Raw genomic sequence first — 21,730 nt, forward strand, 5'->3', positions numbered from 1 at the left:
TTGCGATGACGTTGTATTCCGTCATAACGGCTTTAAAGCCCAGTGCTGTTGTGACGGAATACAACAGCATTAAAAGGTTAAAACTTCTGAATAAAAATATTTTTCAATAGTAGGTAGTCCTAATGTCCATTTGGTTTTTAGAATGTTTGTGATCTAGAAATGACTAAACCTAGTTTAGTTTATTCTAGTGCTGGAATATCTCAAATAAATGAGACTGCTCTTCTTTATATGTGGTCTGTTAAATTGATGGTAAACAGTGTGTATTCAAGTGTCAGAGGGATCTTCAGACAAAGGTTGAGAAAGGCACTGGAAGAGCTGAAATGCGTTGCTCTAATTTTGTAGTATCCAGGATTCCGTAGTGACTTACAGAATAGGAGTGCAGCTCTGAAAAAGTGGTGGATACAAAATATACCATAAGACAACCCTGAGCTGGAGCAGCTTGTGGTTGTACAATGATTTATTACTGTGATATGGATCAGTAGACATTCTAGATATTGCTATGATTGGGATACTTGGATCATTTGTCATATTGGATCATTTGTCATATTGGATCATTTGTCTATGTTTTGTAATTTTTTATTTGGATCCATATGTTTTATCTGTGCAATAAATGTATATAGTGTGATTTGTATTATTTGCTCTGTTTAATTTATTTACATTCACCTAGATTACGAGTTTTGCGCTAAACAGGGTGTGAAAATAAAGCCAAAAAAAAAAAAAGGTTATTGCACTTTCCCTAGCGCTGCCATTACGAGTTACTGAAAAGCCTTCTTGTGCTGTGCGTTAAGTTCCATACTGCACAAAAGTCAAGGGCTGATTTGACATGCTCGTGCACACTTTCCCCAATAGACATCATTGGGCAGAAAGTGTTAGAATAAAACGAACACCTGCGATCGCGGAATGGAGATTGCCGTAACGCAACCCCATTGATGTCTATGGGGAAAAGAAAGTTACATTAAAACCTAACACCCTAACATAAACCCCTATTCTAAACACCCCTAAGTTATTAACCCCTATTCCGCTGCTTCCCGACACTAATAAGTTATTAACCCCTAAACTGCTGCTCCCCTACATCGCAGACACTAAATAAACCTATGAACCCCTAATCCGCTGCTCCCCGACACCTAAATAAACCTATTAACCCCTAAACCGCCAGCCCCCCACATCGCCAACACTATAATAAAGTATTAACCCCTAAACCTCCAGCCCCCCACATTGTAACTAATAACCTAAACCTATTGACCCCTAAACCATCAGCCCCCCACATTGCAAAACACTAGATTAAGCTATTAACCCCTAAACCTAACACCCCCTAACTTTAAATTAAAAGTTATAATATTACTATTTTAAAACACAGTAAATAAAAACTTACCTGTGAAATAAAAAACCCAAGTTTAAACTATAAATTACCCTAACATAACTATTCTAATAAAATTAAAAAAAAGCAATTAAAAAAATCTAAATTACAAATTTAAAAAAAACTAACACTACGAAAAAATTAAAAAATCTAAAATTACAAAAATAATAAACACTAAATTACGAAAAATAAAAAACTCTTAAGATTACAAAAAATAATAAACAAAATTATCAAAATAAAAACAATTACACCTAATCTAATAGCCCTATAAAAATAAAAAAGCCCCCCAAAATAAAAACACCCCCTAACCTACAATAAACTACCAATAGCCCTTAATACTGGAATACACCCTGGAATACTAGAGATGAAAGTTCGGTTATATTACAGCTTAAAGGATTACTTTCTGTTATAATTTTTAAGCTAAACAACTAACATATTAAAGTTGATAAACATTAATTAAAACCTACTGACCTATATTTTCTCCAAAACAAAGTTTCATAACGTTCTAAAAGTTATATCTTTTATTTGCCGATGATGTCACGTTATCCTGCCCACTATTTTCAGCACTGCATGTTCAAAATACTTAAACCAATAACTTTGTGTTTAAAGCGCCATTTTGAAACCTAGGTATTGTAAACGGATTGGTACAGAGCAAAGGATACCCACGGAGTGGGTTTGGAAAACAATTAAATTTGCAGACAAGATTTCTGATATACGGTAGAGATATGTTAATGAAATGCTATTGGTAAAAAGCGTATTTGGGGTAGTTAGTAACAGGCATAGAAAATATTTACTTACAGTGGCCCTTTAAAGGTGTTCTATACTGCAGCCCTGTTTCTTCATACTGGGTGCTGCCATCTTGGAGCTCAGGTATTCTCACAGCCCATAACAGAAGCAGTGCACACTCAATGATATTGGCCAGTGATATTGAAAGAGTATACAGTCTGACTCCCATAACCGCAACACCAGCATCAGAGTGGGAAACCGGAGAACTCAGGTCCGTCTGACGAAACTGCTGGGGCGATAGGAGTTGAAAATTAGAATAAGTGCACGCACCATCTGATTGGTGAACTGGATTCTGAAGGTAAAGCAAACCGGAGATTAAACAACCGCTGACGAGCGGCATCTTCAGCATTACTCTGTGATCTATTATCCGACCAGGGGCAGCACAGGCACCAGTGGAATCGTTTGAGCTGCCTGTATGAAAAAAGAATAAAAAAAAATAAGGTATCATGTCCCTTGATTTTTAAAAGGTGAAACGTATAATTGAACATTAACGGTATTATAGAGACACTACTTTGACACATCAACAAACCGTTTAACTGGAACCTTATAGGAGATATTGAATGGGCTAACGAACTAATTGAACTAACCTGTGCAGTTTGTTGTAACAAGTTACAACAAACTGAACTAGATATTACTGAATAATCAATTGCTGTTGCAACGTTGTATCAAGTTTATATATGTTCGCATACATTTAATAAGTGTATTATATATTGAATTTTAATATTGATGAGATTTATCTGTGAGTTTATATTTGATGAGTTTAGTTCTTTTATTATTGCATATAATTGTTTAGGATAAGACACCGGAGTCTTGCAGCTGATTGAATTAATTTGAGTAAACAATATTTTATGTTAATTTTTTCCAATAGAAAATAAAATTGTATTAATCCATTTACTGTAAGCAGTTTATTATTAATTGAATCATATCTCTATATGGATGGAATGATAAATGTTTGGCAGACTAGGTAAATTGAATTAATAAGCCAAAACGGATAGCCTCTTTGGGGCGCTCCCCACAATCTTTGTTTTTTGGTGTCATATAGATTACACTGTGCTCACGCACGTGGAGTTCAGGTGAGCCAGCTCTGATTGGCTAAAATGGATGTCTGTCAAAAGAACTGAAATAAGGGGTCAGTGTGCAGAGGCTAAGATACAAGGTAATCACAGAGGTAAAAAGTGTATTTATATAACTGTGTTGGTTATGCAAAACTAAGGAATTGGTAATAAAGAGATTATCTATCTTTTTAAACAATAAAAATTGTGGTATAGACTGTCCCTTTAATAGAAGCATTTTTGCCAATACATGTTTATTGCAAATATGTTTCTATTCAAAGATGCAATAAATATATGTGTATTTATATTTTGACTGAAATGTCCCTTTAATTATACATTATATTTAAGTAAAATAGATTTTATATTCATATACACATTTGCCCAGTACTGATTTCACGTGTAAATTGATTACACTCATACACTGCAACAAACTAGACTGCACAAATCTAGCAGGTGCACACCCGACCCTACACCTTGGTGTAGATGAGTACAGTCTAATGTTGCTAAAAGGAGAGCAGATTCACTGTATATAAACAAGATAGCAAAAATGAAGGCTTTTCAATATATTTTAGAGTAGAAAATAGGTATTTCAACAGAATTGCACTTTAATAATCCATGTGATGTTTATGATAATTGTTTGACCTCATCTTATGCTATATAGTATATACTAACTGTATCAGCATTGTTCTTTTAATGCTGAAATAATGTTCTTGTTATTTATTTTATTGGCAGTCCCATCTGGCAACTACTATAGAAACACAGAAATTAAAGGCAATTAAGAATTATTTGGCACACCTTGCTTGCCTGGTTCATTGCCTAAGACCATAATTGATTCTCTGTCTCCTTGCATATTGAAGATAACCTTATATCTAATTAATCATCCTGAAATTCACTAACCTTTTTAGCTTGTATCCACTACTTGTAGTGTAGAATACTCCAAGAATTCCCTTTGTGTACAATAAAAAGCCTTCTTATGCTGCCATTTTTGTACTCTATTATAGTTTCAAAACCTCATTATGCCTTAATGTATTTAAATCCAAATCACTTTGGAATTAATGTATATAGCGTAATTGTGTTTTGTTATGAATACATACATATACTGTAAATTCAGACAAGCCAAATTAGTTGATTGGAAATAATATGTCATTTTATTTTATATGCATCTAATACTTAAAGCCAAGGTTTTGTTTCATTTTGACCTTCAACAACCCATTTTTATGCAATTGTAACTTGTCATGACTTTATAATGAAGCATTGTCAGCAATCTGTGATCTTCAAGTCAGCCTTAAATGTCAAAGGTCAATCAGCAGAGCATGGACTGGAAGTTCTGCAGAGCGTTTGATGGATGCTTCGGACATATCTTTCTGCATGCCTCAGGGAAATCAATTATTGGCCGGGCCAGGCTTACCAAGCCATTTTATATATTCTTATATCTGCAGTAACTTGGCAAAACATCATAATTACTTCCTGGTACCCTGTGTTCATTTAAAATATAAGCATAAACAAAATTACAGATATTAGAGACTCCCACCAAGTGAGGATTTTTACTCTTTATTGAAGTGTTTTCCAATTTTATACAATGGGACTGACCAAAAAAAAAGGTATTTCCCAAGCTATTCATCAAATGATCTTTATTATGTATACCTATGAATCATTTATTTAAAAAATAAGTATAAATATTTTGAAGTATTGCATTATTTTATATAATAAAGTTCAACTCCATGCGCTGATATAAAAGAATTCATTATTAATTAGAGATACAAAGATTGGACAAATTATAAGTTTAATATAGAATTTGAGCAATACCACATATCTCTTTAGTAAAAGTGAGTGGGAAATCGTTTTTAGGCTGAATTTTTCATAACAAGCTTTAAGATTTTGTATAAAACAAAGTTGTGTAGTAAAGGCATGGTTTTTTTTCCCCACTAAAAAATTATAGAGACTTTAAAGCATTTATATTGTTGGTAGTATATATACACAGTTAAAGGAACATGACACACAATTTTTTTCTTTCATGATTCAGATAGAGAAAACAATTTTAAACAACATCTACTTCTATTATCTAATTTGCTTAATTCTATTAGTATCATTATTGAAGAAATAGCAAGGCACATGGGTGAGCCAATAACATAAGGCATCTATGTGCAGTCACCAATCAGCAGCCCATGAACCTATTTAGGTATGCTTTTCAACAAAGGATATCAAGAGAATGAAGCATATTAGATAATAGACATTATTGTAAAGTTGTTTAAAATTGCATGCCCTCTCTAAATCATGATAGAAAAAAATGGGTATCATGTCTCTTTAAGTATTGCTTTCTGGATACAAAAAAATGTTTTATAAAAGCATGTTATCAAGTTTGCTTTATTTTGCACTCCAATAACATACACTTTGAAAAGGCTCTTGAGTGTGCTTATTTTATATTGTTTGTTGTCACTAGTAAGAGATATAAATGAGCTCCTGCACATATCAAACAATCACTGTATAGCCTGTTTCTGCATCCTGTCAACCCAGAATATCTGAGGAAATGAAACCCCTCCTCAACACACAATTTCTGAAGTTGAATAAAAAAAAAATGGGTGGACTAAAAATACTTTGCTGTGTAATTGTTTTATTTAAAGTCCACACTTAAACATTTTATGGCAGTTACATTTTGACTTTAATAAAACAATTTAAGGGATATGAAACAAAAAATGTGCTATATATGTGTATGTATGTATATGTATATGTATATATATATATATATATATATATATATATATATATATATATATATATATATATATACAGTATCTGACAAAAGTGAGTACACCCCGCACATTTTTGTAAATATTTTATTATATCTTTTCATGTGACAACACTGAAGAAATGACACATTGCTACAATGTAAAGTAGTGAGTGTACAGCCTGTATAACAGTGTAAATGTGCTGTCCCCTCAAAATAACTCAACACACAGCCATTAATGTCTAAACCGTTGGCAACAAAAGTGAGTACAATGTCCAAATTTTGCCCAATTAGCCATTTTCCCTCCCTGGTGTCATGTGACTCTTTAGTGTTACAAGGTCTCAGGTGTGAATGGGGAGCAGGTGTGTTAAATTTGGTGTTATCACTCTCACACTCTCTCATACTGGTCACTGGAAGCTCAACATAGCATCTCATGGCAATGAACTCTCTGAGGATCTGAAAAAAAGAACTGTTGCTCTACATAAAGATGACCTAGGCTATAAGAAGATTGCCAAGACCCTGAAACTGAGCTGCAGCATGGTGGGCAAGACCATACAGCGGTTTCACAGGACAGGTTCCACTCAGAACGACCAAAGAAGTTGAGTGCACATGCTCAGCGTCATATCCAGAGGTTGTCTTTGGGAAATAGACGTATGAGTGCTGCCAGCATTGCTGCAGAGGTTTAAGCGGTGGGGGGGTCAGCCTGTCAGTGCTCAGACCATACACTGCACACTGCATCAAATTGGTCTGCATGGCTGTTGTCCCAGAAGGAACCCTCTTCTGAAGATGATGCACAAGAAAGCCCGCAAACAGTTTGCTTAAGACAAGCAGACTAAGGACATGGATTACTGAAACCATGTCCTGTGGTCCGATGAGACTAAGATAAACTTATTTGGTTCAGATGGTGTCAAGTGTGTGTGGCAGGAACCAGGTGAGGAGTATAAAGACAAGGGTGTCTTGCCTACAGTCAAGCATGGTGATGGGAGTGTCTTGGTCTGGGCCTGCATGAGTGCTGCCGGCACTGGGGAACTACAGTTCATTGAGGGAACCATGAATGCCAACACATACTGAAGCAAAGCATGATCGGAGACTGGGCCGCAGGGCAGTATTCCAACATGATAATAACCCCAAACACACCTCCAAGTTGACCACTGCCTTGCTAAAGAAGCTGAGGGTAAAGGTGATGGACTGGCCAAGCATGTCTCCAGACCTAAACCCTATTGAGCATCTGTGGGGCATCCTTAAACAGAAGGTGGGGGAGCACAATGTCTCTAACATCCACCAGCTCCGTGATGTCATCATGGAGGAGTGGAAGAGGATTCCCGTGGCAACCTGTGAAGCTCTGGTGAACTCCATGCCCAAGAAGGTTAAGGCAGTGCTGGAAAATAATGTTGTCCACGCAAAATATTGACACTTTGTGCCCAATTTGGACATTTGCACTTAGGGGTGTACTCACTTTTGTTGCCAACGGTTTAGACATTAATGACTGTGTGTTGAGTTATTTTGAGTGGACAGCAAATTTACACGGTTACACAGGCTGTACACTCACTACTTTATGTTGTAGCAAAATGTAATTTCTTCAGTGTTGTCACATTAAAATATATAATAAAATATTTACAAAAATGTGAGGGGTGTACTCACTTTTGTGAGATACTGTGTGTGTGTGTATGTATGTGTATATATATATATATATATATATATATAATTTATTCTGGCTACATTCCCTTTATTTTAACAGTAAATTACACTCTTTGGGGCTGATTTATCAAGAGCCTAATGCCCCTGTTTCTGCGTGAGCCTTCAGGCTCGCCGGAAACAGCAGTTAAAGGGACATGCCACACACATTTTTTCTTTTATGATTTAGAAAGAGAATGCAATTTTAAACATCTTTCTAATTTACTTATATTATCTAATTTGTTTAATTCTCTTGATATTCTTTGATGAAAAGCATATCTAGATATGCTCACTAGCTGCTGATTGGTTGCTGCACATAGAAGCATCATGTGATTGGCTCACCATGTGCATTGCTTTTTCTTCAAATAAGGATATTTAAAAAATGAAGCAAAATAAATTATGGAAATAAATTTTAATGTTGTTTAAATTTCTATTCTCTATCTGAATCATGAAAGAAAGATTTTGGGTTTAGTGGCCCTTTAAGAAGCAGCCGCTGCCTCTTAGTCTGCGGACAGCAATCAACCCGATCAGATATGATCGGGTTGATTGACACTCCCTGCTATCTGCCAATTGGCCGCAAATCTACAGGGGGGGAGGCATTGCACAAGCAGTTCACCAGAACTGCTTGTGCAATGTAAAATGCTGTCGGCATTCAGCGATGTCGGGCGGACATGATTCGCTACATTGAATCGTGTCCGCCCACCATTTGGTAAATCGGCCCCTTATTGTTTGATCAGTGTAGTAGCTAAAGTAGCAAATTTATATATTTCCTTACTTGGCCTCAACTGAGGGAGGGAATGTGAATTTTGCTAACAAATGCCTTTAAAATATTTATTTTTATTATTGTATGAAGACCTTCTGCAATGTAGTGTTTAAATGAACAGTAAACAGTTTGAGATTTGTAATATACATCCTTTGAAAAGGACAGTGTTGTTTTTATTCTTCTTTTAATGTGTTTTAAATTATACGTTTTACATCCTTGAGTGTATTAAATTGGTTACAAATAGTTCATTTAACTTTATTTTGTCATTTGAAATAGCTGCTGTTGCCTGCTGTATCCCAACCTATACTGAAACACTCAGGAAATAAAAAAAAAATCTTCTGGAAACTAAGCACAGTAGATGAAAAACAAAACACAAAATGTGCCAACAAACCACTCAATTGATATGATTATAAAACAAAGTCTCTGAATGGAAACAACAACAACAACAAAATGTGTAAAAAGTTACTTAGTTCAAAGTGTAGTGCAATCCTCTTGTCCACAATGAAACCAGAAGATTGTGGAAAGTAATTCAGTGGTAGCTTTTCTTTAACACCCAACATTTAGACTGATTCAGGAAATAGTTACACATTTACAGAGGACAATAAGAAACAATATATTAAATAAAAATCATAGATTTGCTGGATAATTTAATCATTGATTATATGAAGTGACTGCTCTTGTTACATAGACTGCTATATAACTTACAGTAAGTAAGTTGTTTTGCTGCTAGTACATCCAACTCTGAATATAGAGGTCAGACCTGGCAGAATTAGAATTGTGTTTAGCGCAGTATGACACATAATCAATTGTTCTTCACATGTGTTTGAGAACATTGTTATTGAAGGATATTCAGATGAAATGCATGTGGAATGTATTACTACTGCAGGGTCAGTAACACCACGAGTGTATGGCATTTTAGTGTTGGATAAAAAGGCAGAACTAGGAAGTCAATGGATTATATACAACAAAGTCTGGGGGAGTTAGAGAATGAAGTTTCTGGCCTCACTGCCACTCATCAAGAGCATAAAAAAGTAGTAGTACCTCTAAGTTATTGCAAATTCTGAGCTTAAAGGGACACTCAAGTCAAAATTAACCCTTTGAGTGCCAAGCACTTTCCCACCTGGGTGCTAAGCACATTTGAGGGTTTCTTAATTTTTTAATTTTTTAAAATATATTTTTTTTCAGATCACCAAGACTTATACCGTGGTTGGAAAGGTTAGACGATTACCTTTCCAACGGTGGGTCTACAGGCTTTTAAGCAGCATGCCTCTTTTCCCTATAATGTCCATTGCCTTTTTTTTTTTTATAAAGTTGTGCGGTGATGTCATCATGCAAAACGTAAAGCCCCGGCGATGCCTGTCATTATACAGGACTGATCACCGGGGTAGGAGCGGGTGGGAGCCCCCAGATCTCCCTCAAGGTGGGAGAATGCTAGCAATGGCTCTGAGCCGTCGTTAGCACTCAAGGGGTTAAAGGGATAGTAAACACCGAACATTTTATTGTTTAAAAAGATAGACAATCCATTTATTTACCATTCCCCACTTTTCCATAACAACACTGTTATATAAATATACTTTTTACTTCTGTAATTACCTTGTATCTAAGCTTCTGCTGACTGCCTCCTTATCTCAGATCTTTTGAAAGACTTGCATTTCAGGCAATTAGTGCTGACTCTTAAATAACTTCCCGTTCGTGAGCACAGTGTTATCTATATGAAACACATGAACTAACGCCATCTAGCTGTGAAAAACTGTCAAATGCATTCAAATGAGAGGCGGCATTCAAGGGCTTATAAATTAGCATATGAGCCTACCTAGGTTTAGCTTTCAACTAAGAATGACAAGAGAACAAAGCAAATTTGATGATAAAATTAAAAATTAGAAAGTTGTTTAAAATTGCATGCCCTGTCTGAATCATAAAAGTTTAATTTGGACTTTACTATCTGTTAAAGGAAAATTAAACTTTCATATACCACTATGCAGAATCACAAAGAAGAGCTAAAATCAGTTTAACTTTAATTGATCAATTTTTTGAATCCTTACTATATTTCACCGTAGCGTACCTTTTAAATCTCAATTCTATGCCGTCGTTCCTTCGCCTGGATATTAAAAAAAAGTATGTAGTGATGACGAATATCATCTTCTCATTTCCATTGGTCCCCCACTGGCGTCCCAAACGACTCCTTTTACGCCCTTGATAATGGGCATGCGTGTCTCATGGAATTCTGAGTCTCGATCTAAGCGCGTTCATGGGACACACATACGCATTATCTTCAAAGCCGCAATTTGCTGATTGCTTATCCAGTAATTTTTTATGCATGCACAATATACTGTTAATGCATGCGCAATATACACAATGCTTAACATGAACGCGCAAGGATGTACACGTAAGAGTGGGTGGGACCGCTCTTACGTGTATAGGTGATCAAGCAGGAAATGAGCGGGTGGGCGGAGGAAGTATACATAAGGGTACGCTTTTTCAAATAAAATTTTACACAAAACTAAAAGAATATATTAAAATAAAGTTAGCGACTGTAATACTGGATTAAAGATTAATGAATGTAATTAATAATGAAGGCCAAAATTTACTTTCACTTTAAACTGTCATGATTCAGATAAAGCTGCAATTTTAAAAATCTTTCCAATTTACTTCCATTAACAAAATGTGCACAGTCTTTTTAGATTTACACTTTGAGTAATCAGCTCCTACTGAGCATGTGCAAGAGTTCACAGAATATACATATATGCATTTGTGATTGGCTGATGGCTGTCACATGATTCAGTGGGAGTGGAAATAGACATAACTGAAATTTGTCAGAAAGAAAATCTATTACTCATTTGAAATTCAGACAATGGGGCCAATTTATCATAGTGCAAGTAGACATGATACGATGTAGTGTATCATGTCCGCTGAACATTGCTAAATGCCGACAGCATACACTGTCGGCATTTATCATTGCATAAGCAGTTCTGGTGAACTGCTTGTGCAATGCTGCCCCCTGCAGATTCGCGGACAATCGGCCGCTAGCAGGGGGTGTCAATCAACCAGATCGTATTCGAACGGGTTGATTTCTGTCTGCTGCCGCAGAGCAGATGGACAAGTTATAGAGCAGCAGTCTTTAGATTGCTGCTTCATAACTTCTGTTTCCGGCAAGCCTGAAGGCTTGCGCGGAAACAGGGGCATCAAGCTCCATTCGGAGGTTGATAATTCGGCCCCTAAGTGCTATTGCATTGTCTTGTTAACATGCATATGTTGATTATGCAAATCTACTGTATTTACTGGTCCTTTAAACCGAAAGAAACAAACAAATCTTATAACCTTGGTTCTTTAGCAAGCGCTGCCCTCAGTTGATTGTGAGCTGTGGCAGGATCTAGTAGTAACCATTAAAAATAAATCAAAATGTAAGATATTTCATATCAATCAAGTTAAAAAAATGAAACGAGAATAGGGGAGAGAATGTTAGCACATTTAGACAATCTTTAAAGCTGGGAAAGGGTTTGTCTAACATAATAGAACAGACAGACCAAACTGTGAAAATGATCCATCTGAAATATCTCAAAGCATGGATGACAGAAAGGTACACTTATAAAATGCTTCTTTACAAAGTTTGAAGGGAAGAGCAACAAAAAGCAACAAAAAGAAATGAAAACGTATGACTGCAGTGCAAAAAGCATGACAGGTAAAATAGGGGAGCTTAAGCTCTTAGCAACAGAAGAGGAATAGGATATTATCAGCATCACTGAAACCTGGTGGGATGATTCATATGACTGGCCAGTTAACTTTGAGAGTTATTCTTTCATTTAGGAGTGATAGAGGTAATAAAAGGGGAGGAGGAATTTGCAGGTATATTAAACCTGACCTTAAACCTTCATTAAGGGAAGATATTAATGATGATGCAGGTGATAATGTAGACACGCTGGGCTAGATTGCAAGTGGAGTGCTAAATTATTGCGCTCCCACAAACAGGCAAATTTGCCCGTTTGCGGGAGCGAGATAATGAACCAGTCATTACAAGTGGCTGGCAGTTGCTACCGCAAGCTTGCAGTAGCAATTAGCGCTTATAAAATTAACCAGAGATCAGAAATCTGGTTAATTTTATAATTCTGCCCCAAATTCCCCCAAAATACTGTCTAGTGTAGTTTATTAAAAAAAAAAAATATGGCAGCATCTTTATTTTTTTAATAAACTTACTGCAAAAGGCAGTATTTTGGGATGAAAGTTGGTGGGAGTGGGGTGTTAGGAAAAAAAAATTGCATTCAAAAGTGCCTTTCCATTGAGGTCAATGGGAACTGTGTGTTCCCAGTAAATATATATGTATATGCTTATATACATATATATTTATATCTTGTGCCATCACTGCGCTACTTATCCCTTTTTGTTTTCTTTAAAGGGACATTGAACCCAAATTTTTTCTTTTGTGATTCAAATAGAGCATGCAAATTTAGACAACTTTCTAATTTACTCCTATTATCACTTTTTCTTTGTTCTCTTGCTTTCCTTCTTTGAAAAAGAAGGTATCTAAGCTATTTTTTGGTTCAGGACCATGGAAAGCACTTGTTTATTGGTGGGTGAATTTATCCACCAATCAGCAAGAACAACATAGTGTGTTCACCAAAAATGGGCCGGCATCTAATCTTACATTCTTGCATTTCAAATAAAGATACCAAGAGAATGAAGAGAATTTGATAATAGAAGTAAATTAAAAAAAAATTGGGTTCAGTGTCCCTTTAATGATTCAGATAGAGCATGCAATTAGAAAACAACTTTCTAATTTACTCCTACTATCAATCTTTCTTCATTCTCTTGCTATCTTTATTTTAAAAGCAGGAATTTAAAGCTTAAGAGCCAGCCCATTTTAGGTTCAGTACCCTAGATAGTGTTTGCTTATTGGTGGCTACTCTTAGCAAACCAATAAGCAAGCATAACCTAGGTTGTCAAACAAAAATTGGGCCGGCTCTTAAGCTTTACATTCCTGCTTTTTAAATAAAGATAGCAAGAGAACAAAGAAAATTTGATAATAGGAGTAAATTAGAAAGTTGCTTAAAATCGATGCTCTATCTGGATAATTAAATAAAAAATTGGGTTTACTGTCCCTTTAAGGAAATCATTAAATTGCATAAATTGGGACAAAATATTCTCAAATTAAACACAGAGGATAAATAGTAAACATTTAAACTTTATTTATTTAAACTTTGTTAAATATATGTACACATCAACAGCCTACCACATGGTTATACAAGTCAAAGAAATACATCCAAGCCATTCTGGCTAAATGTAAAATGTGTTAAAAGAAGAAGGGAATTTTAGTTATTCAAATATAATAGTATGGATTCATAATTCCAAATGTATAAGGAATGTAACAAAGCAAAATCATAGCGAGATTAGCCAAAATTAAAAATGAAAGATCAATTCCAAAGCATTCTAAGACAACCCCTAAAAGTATATAAATGGCAAAAAAATTCAGGAAGGTAAATTTAAGTACAATAAAATGTGAGAAGAGTTACATGATTAACAGTAACTGGGAAAAAAGATGAGGTGCTAAACAATTTCTCTTAGTGTTCACAAGAGGAACCAATTGGATAATTCTTGAAACAAGCTACAACATTCAAGCCCATACCAATAACTGGTTTATCTTTAGATTATGTTGGGGAAAAAAAAGCTGTTTAATATCAAGGTAAATAAAAATCCAGATGGAATAAACACAAGGGTTCAATAGTAACTTAGCACTGTCATAGCCAAACCTCTACTTTTAATTTTTCAAGACTCATTATTCTCAGGCATAGTACCCCAGGAATGGTGTGAAACTGATGTAGTGCAATTTTTTTTTTTTAAAAGAAGCAGGGCTGATACTGGAAGCTAAAGACCAGTAAGTCTGACATTGGTAGTGGGGAAGATAATGGAATGGATTATAAAGGGTTATATTCGAGAGTGTATTTTTGAAAACAAAATTGAGTTATAATAAGCATGGTTTATGAGAAATAGATCATGTCAAACTAAACGAATTGCATCAATATAGATAAATGTGAATCATTTGACACTGTGTCATATGAGAGATTCTTCTACAATAGTAAGGGAGTGATAATAGCTGATAATGTTAGCTCAAGGATAAATAGCTAAATAAAAGAAAAAGTAACAAATTATAGTGAATACACTGGAAACAAATAATTAGTGGGATCCACCAATGGGCAATGCTGGTCTCTGTTCTTTTTAATATTTTTTTTAAAAAATTACTTGGAGGAATGATTAAATAGCATCATCTTTACTTGGGTTGATGATACAAAGTTGTGAAAGGTTGTAATAGCTTTGCAAGGGGGTTTACAATAATTGGAAGAATAGGCTGGTAAATTTCAAATAGGATTTAATACTGTAAATGTAAGGTTCTGCATTTCAAAAGTAAAAATATGCAGTCTACCTATTATTTAAATGAGACTAGACCACAAAATAGAGGAAGAAAAAGGTTAGGGCATACTTATTGATAACAAGCAAGAAAATGAGTGCGCAATGCAAGGCAGTAGCATCTAAGGAATATCAGATACCAGCATGTATTACAGAGACAGTAAACACCTTGTAATTAGAAGACAGCATTTTTACACATAATTACTTCCTGTTACTGCAATTATTTTTTCAGCAGCCAAACTCCACACACTATTTGCCTTATTTGGAAGAGCCAACCTAAGTTTTAGTCCACAGACTAACCACTATTCTAAATTTATTATAAAATGCAGTTTTTATCTAATAAATCCAATTAGGGACAGATGTGTAGCAGGGTTCCCCCAAGATGTTAACAGGGTGCATTTCAAGTTCTGAGAATTAGAACTTGCTCAATTTTCAGAGATAAATTACATAAAAGGGAGCAAAATAAATTAATGAAAATATATTGCAAAGTTGTTACATTATGCATAACAAAACATTTTTGTGTTTACCCTTTCTTTAAAAGTGGCATAGCTACAAGGGATGAAAGGTATAAAAATCCCTGTTAAGATATCACTTTGAATTGTGGAACTCCTTGCCTAAAGTGATAGCGATTGTCATTACCTTAAATACATTTAAAAATAATTCAGATACATTTCTGGCTAAAAACAAAATTCTGGGTGAAGACTAAATTGGTCTGAATTCTAATTGTATTAAAGTGAATGTAAACTGGATCATAGTCGCTCAAGTCATAGGAAAGAATTTAAAAAATGAATGAGACTCATTCATCAAATGTGTAGGATATTACTTATCTTCTGAGATTTTCCCCTTGTAAGCGATGTTCCTCCGCCAGCCATTTTTGTTATTAATCAATTGAGGAACGGCACTTACCGACGGCGCTTACCTTTCTGGCATTACAAGGTGAAAATCTCAGACGATAAGTATATCCTACACATTTGATGAATGAAAGTCTCATTCATTTTTTTAAATTATTTCCTATGACTTGAGCGACTATGCTCAAGTTTACATTTACTTTAATGTAAGTTTAATTCACAGCTTCTGTATTGTATATCGGTTAGGATGTATATAGGCTGAACTAGTTGGTCTTTTGTCTTCTTTCCACCTCATCTAATATATTGCTTTGTTAATCAAGTAAATCCCATGTTTTTACATTTTCTCAATGATGATTACAATGTTTGGAAATAGAACAGCTAGGTGCATAGATTGGTTCTACTGGAGGCTCTGGGCTGTAGCTCTTTATAGCCCTTTATTAAGAACTTCCTGTGCTCAAAACTGAGATTTAAAATTTGGTTTTGGGAGCTAACCATTTAAAAAAAATGCTATAAGTAATAAAGGATAACAACTGGCAAATTTCTGTAAACTATAAGTTAGAAGAATTGTCAAGTGTAACTGACCAATAACAAAATACATCTCTTTTTTGACTTTTAACATAAAATGCTTCGCCTTTTATACTTTATTATATTAGAACAATATTTTACTTGGATTGTGTAAGGCATGTCCTTGAGGGAATTCTGCAAACCTACTACTACTTCAGTCCCAGAAGAGATGCGGGTATATGTCGATTTAAAGTGTCAGACTTGGGAGATGAATGTGTAATGTTTATACTGATTTCCAAGAAACTTAACAGCTGTAAATCTTACTCCCTTGCCTGAGGACTCCATAGAGAAAAATGTTTTTCTTGAGAGCAGAAGGCAATTTTTATTTATAATGCAACATTGCTCACTATTAGTTTAGATGGCTATAATTAAAGGTTACATACCACATGCCATTTGTATCTTCAAGTGGAGAGATTGATTTTTTTTTTTTTTTTTTTTCCCCCAATGCAGTTTCTTTGAACTGGAGAGCAGTGGATTGAGAGATGAAATTAGATACCACTATAGATTCAATGGCAAGTCAAGAACAGAGGCATTTCCCTATCGACTTGCAGATGGCCAGTGGCATAAAATTGCACTTACAATCAGTGCCTCTCATGTCTTACTGCACGTGGACTGCAACAGGTAAGAAAATGGATGATTCAATTTTTTGAATATTCTTGATAATCAATTTGCATGTACATGTGAAGGACTGGAATAATATTGCTGTGTACATGGGTACAGGTTAATTGGACACTTCCTAGTTTTGAAACCTTACAGGATAACTAAAATGTGTTTACTCTAAATTTAATTATTTAAAATATTACACGGCTAAAACATTTGTTTAAAAAAAAAATAAAAAAATTGGACACTGCATTTATTCACCCTAAATGATTGATTGTACAACATTCGTTATTTGGTTTTGTAAAAAGAGCATTTTTTTTTCCTTTTGTAAAATTTCATTATTGAATTTATTATTCAGATATTCTTATATAACTCTAAATACTTCAGTATAAGTCTCTAGGAATCAGTGTTCAAATGTGATACTCAAATGTTGACCTTTTAAGATTTTGTTACTATTTTTGTTCAATAGAAACATTTAGAATTTCAGAATTATCAAGTAATATTTGTCCTTCAATTAGAATGTCAAAATTAAAACATTGTCCAAGCCTCAGAGAGAGCAGTCCCTTGTAATTAGAGCAGTCCAAAGCATGACTATGACATGCTTCACTAAATAATTATTAGATAGCATTGATTGTTTACAGGGGTTAAAAGAATAGTCAGTCAAAATTACTTTCATGATTCAGACAGAGCATGCAATTTTAAGCAACTTTCTAATTCACTCCTATTATCAATTTTGCTTCGTTCTCTTGGTATCTTTATTTGAAAAAGCAACAATGTAAGCATAGGATGCAGGCCATTTTGGTTCAGCACCTGGTTTGCACTTTCTGATCAGCAAGCGCTACCCAGGTGCTCAACCAAAAATGGGCCGTCGCTTAAGCTTACATTCAAATAAAGATACCAAAAGAACGAAGAAGTGAAAATAGGAGTAAATTAGAAAATTGCTTAAAATTGTATGCTCTATCTGAATCATGAAAGTTTAATTTTGACTAGACTATCCCTTTAAACACATAGTTATATATAAGCAATAATGCAATAATAATGTTCTCTAATATAGAACTTTTTTGTGCACTTTCATGCCCATTCAATATAGTCCTTACTCAACCTAAGCCTAGTAAATGCATAAATAAAGCTGAGAAAGACAGATAAAATAACATTACACATACAGTATGGATACATAATGTAAAATGGAAATCCATGGCCAAGTTATCTGTATGTTTTTAAATTATCTGAATGTCTACAACAATATATAAATTATGACTCCTTTTATTCCACATTGATACTTGGTTAGTATTAATAAATATAATAAATACTGAACTCTACACTCTTTCATATTGAATTCCATTGTTAACCTAAATAAAATCCTTGCTTCAGTGTAATATCGGAATTCTTCTAAAGGCCCCCATTTATCAAGCTGCATAATCAGCTTTGGGGCTATTTCGGTTATACCACTGCCTCTTAAAGTGTCCGCAACCTAAGAGGTAGTGAACTTCAGCCAACTCAGGCTTGTTCATCCAGGATAACTGACAAGCTCTGCTCTTGTGCAATAAATAGAATAAAAACAGGGAGCAGGGTTCCACAAGCAATTGCTCAAACAATCTCTTTTATTTATTTATACATACATACATACATACATACACACACACATGCCACACTCAGTGGGTTTTTAGGTTTATATAAAGCTAAAGCATAGGGGCCAATTTATGAAAGTGCGAGCGCTTACGCTGTCGGCATTTAACATTGCACAAGCAGTTCTGGTGAACTGATTGTGCAATGCCGCACCCTGCAGATTCACGGCCAATCTAGCAGGCAGGGGTATCAATCAGCTCGATCGTATAGGATATGGCGGATTGATGTCTGCAGCCTCAGAGCAGGCGTACAAGTTCTTTAAGCAATCTTTAGAAAGGGGCATCAAGGCCCCATAGTGTTTAATGTCTATGTTAAAATTAGCCAAATACCTTTTTGCCCAGCACTCTGATTGTTAGGGGAAGTTGCCAAGGCTGGATATAACATATCCACACGTATTCTAACCTCAGATGGAGCAGAATTATACACCGGATACAAGATCTCGGGAACAAACTGCCAGCCCACACAAATGAAAGTATAACAATTGTTCTGTTTATTGCCCGCCCACAATGCAGTTATATAGCTTGCATCACATATATTGTCAATTGACATAGAGGGGCTTCATTTACACCCCCTTATTACAATATCCTCCGTGGAAAATAACAACACTTGAGACAAATAATTGTTTATGTAAAAGGAAAGGGAACGTAGACATTCGGCTTTGATATACGATAACAAGAAATATAGTGAGACCATGTTGATACTAACAAACAAGAACAAATGTCAGTAGACTAAAGTTGAGAATAACAAAAGCAAATATATTGAGAACAACAATAGTTGAGTGTTAGCTTAGAAATGCTGACAAGATACAAAATGCAAAAGTGACAAGATGGAGGCAGATTCGTTATACATTCTAACATTGATAGATGATTATTTATTGTAAGTGCACATCCATACTCACTATTTATATGTGTGTGGATAGATAGATAGATAGATAGATAGATAGATATGTAGGTCCCCATACTCACTATTTATATGTGTGTGGATAGATAGATAGATAGATAGATAGATAGATAGATATGTAGGTCCCCATACTCACTATTTATATGTGTGTGGATAGATAGATAGATAGATAGATAGATAGATAGATAGATAGATAGATATGGAGGTCCCCATGCTCACTATTTATATGTGTGTAGATAGATGATAGATAGATAGGTTATGAAAATAAGAGGCAATGGTGCATACCCCAGAATGTGACAAATATTAGAGCAATAAATAATAAAGCAAGCAGCATATAAAGAAAACACACAGACACTCACAACACAAATATAGTTATTTAATATGATGTCACATTAGAAAGAAAGAGGGAAAGGATATTCATGTGCAAAAGCTTGGAGGCGCTGGTCCACAGAAGAGGACTCACATTCAGGCTCAACCTGTTGTTCTACGTGGAAAGATTCACAATCATGCAGTATCCACCAATATATGTGGAATAAGGGATATATACTCACAAGATAGAGTTGGGTGTTCGGCTCCTTAATAAAAAAACAAGCATTTCACTTGTCCGTTAAAAAAAGATTTTTTTTATTGCTCAACCGGTTTCAACGGCAACAGTCCGTCTTTCTCAAGAGCGATTAAACTCATTAAAAGTATGCTGACAAAGTGCATATACATTTCCGCTAACATAGGTGATTTAAATAACATTAATTTCACGCTATCCATGATGTAAAAAAATGACGTACCTAGATTTACACCCGTCTATCTATCTCTTATCTCTAGTTGGCACAAACTTTGAGTAAATATATTAATAATAGATATAAATCAATATTGCCAAGCAGAAATTATGTATATCAACAGTTGTATTTATACTAAGAAACAATCAATAGGAAAACATTCAATATAAAATTCAATGAAAAATTTGATGAAAACATTTGACCAATCAAATCAAGGAGGCGTGTTTGATCTTACGTCATCTAAGTTCTCAATCGAGTAGTGGAGCAGTGTTCAGTTCCCAAACAAGTCCGTTATACTGAGGTTATGTCACATGTTTGTAGCTGTCCAATGGAGTCTTTTTATCAAATTATTAATATATTCAATTGCTAAACATATATAAAATGAGAAAGGTATGAATTACATGATATATACAACCTTAAAACTTAAAAGGCAATTGGGTATATAAGGTTCACAATGTTTATATATTAATGGTAACCAGAGATGACTCATATATATATACTATATAAATGCGGCAATTCTAATGTCCTTATTTAAACCCCATTGGGCATATGATTTTAAGGTATGTATCCACCAGAGTTCTTTTTGGTCTAGATTAAAATATTCTATGCAAATCAGAAAGTAGCATATAATCCACCAACTATACAAGCTAGTGAAAGAACCAAATTTAAAAACCCTTCCACTTTCTACCCCAGCAACAGTAAAGGTCCTAATATTGAGGTCTTTAACCCTTTGAGTGCTAAGCACTTTCCCACCTGGGTGCAAAGCTGATTTAATTTATTTTTTTATTTTGTGAAAAAACAGGTTTTAACTTTTGTTTTATTTTTTTGAGATCCCCAAGACTTACACCATTGGAAAGGTTAGGTGATTACCTTTCCAATGGTGGGTAAATTAAATCAGCTTAGCACCCAGGTGGGAAAGTGCTTAGCACTCAAAGGGTTAAAGACCTCGATATTAGGACCTTTACTGCTGCTGGGGTAGAAAGTGGAAGGGTTTTTAAATTTTGGTTCTTTCACTAGCTGGTATAGTTGGTGGATTATATGCTACTTTCTGATTTGCATAGAATATTTTAATCTAGACCAAAAAGAACTCTGGTGGATACATACCTTAAAATCATATGCCCAATGGGGTTTAATTAAGGACATTAGAATTGCCGCATTTATATAGTATATATATGAGTCATCTCTGGTTCCCATTAATATATGAACATTGTGAACCTTATATAACCAATTGCCTTTTAAGTTTTAAGGTTGTATATATCATGTTATTCATACCTTTCTCTTTTTTTGTTTATGTTTAGCGATTAAATATATTAATAATTTGATAAAAATACTCCATTGGACAGCTACAAATATGTGTCATAACCTCCGTATAATGGACCTGTTTGGGAACTGAACACTGCTCCACTACTCGATTGAGAACTTAGACGACGTAAGATCAAACATGCCTCCTTGATTTGATTGGTCAAATGTTTTCATCAAATTTTTCAATGACTTTTATATTGAATGTTTTCCTATTGATTGTTTCTTTGTATAAATACAACTGTTAATGTACATACTTTCTACTTGGCAATATTGATTTATATCTATTATTAATATATTTAACCAAAATTCATGCCAACTAGAAATAATTAGAGATAGAGATACGGGTGTAAATCCAGGTACGTAA

At 34.8% G+C, this 21,730-nt stretch overlaps 1 protein-coding gene across 1 annotated transcript in view; it reads left to right on the forward strand.

The window, feature by feature from the left end:
• NELL1 (neural EGFL like 1) overlaps positions 1 to 21,730 on the forward strand; it is a 1,753,035-nt gene that overhangs the window by 499,868 nt on the left and 1,231,437 nt on the right. Inside the window, exon 4 of the mRNA XM_053689313.1 lies at positions 16,616 to 16,786. Coding sequence (XP_053545288.1) covers positions 16,616 to 16,786 — 171 coding nt within the window. The remainder of the gene's footprint in view (positions 1 to 16,615; positions 16,787 to 21,730) is intronic.

Source organism: Bombina bombina, chromosome 7 (assembly GCF_027579735.1).
Source record: "Bombina bombina isolate aBomBom1 chromosome 7, aBomBom1.pri, whole genome shotgun sequence".
Taxonomy (NCBI): Eukaryota; Metazoa; Chordata; class Amphibia; order Anura; family Bombinatoridae; genus Bombina; species Bombina bombina.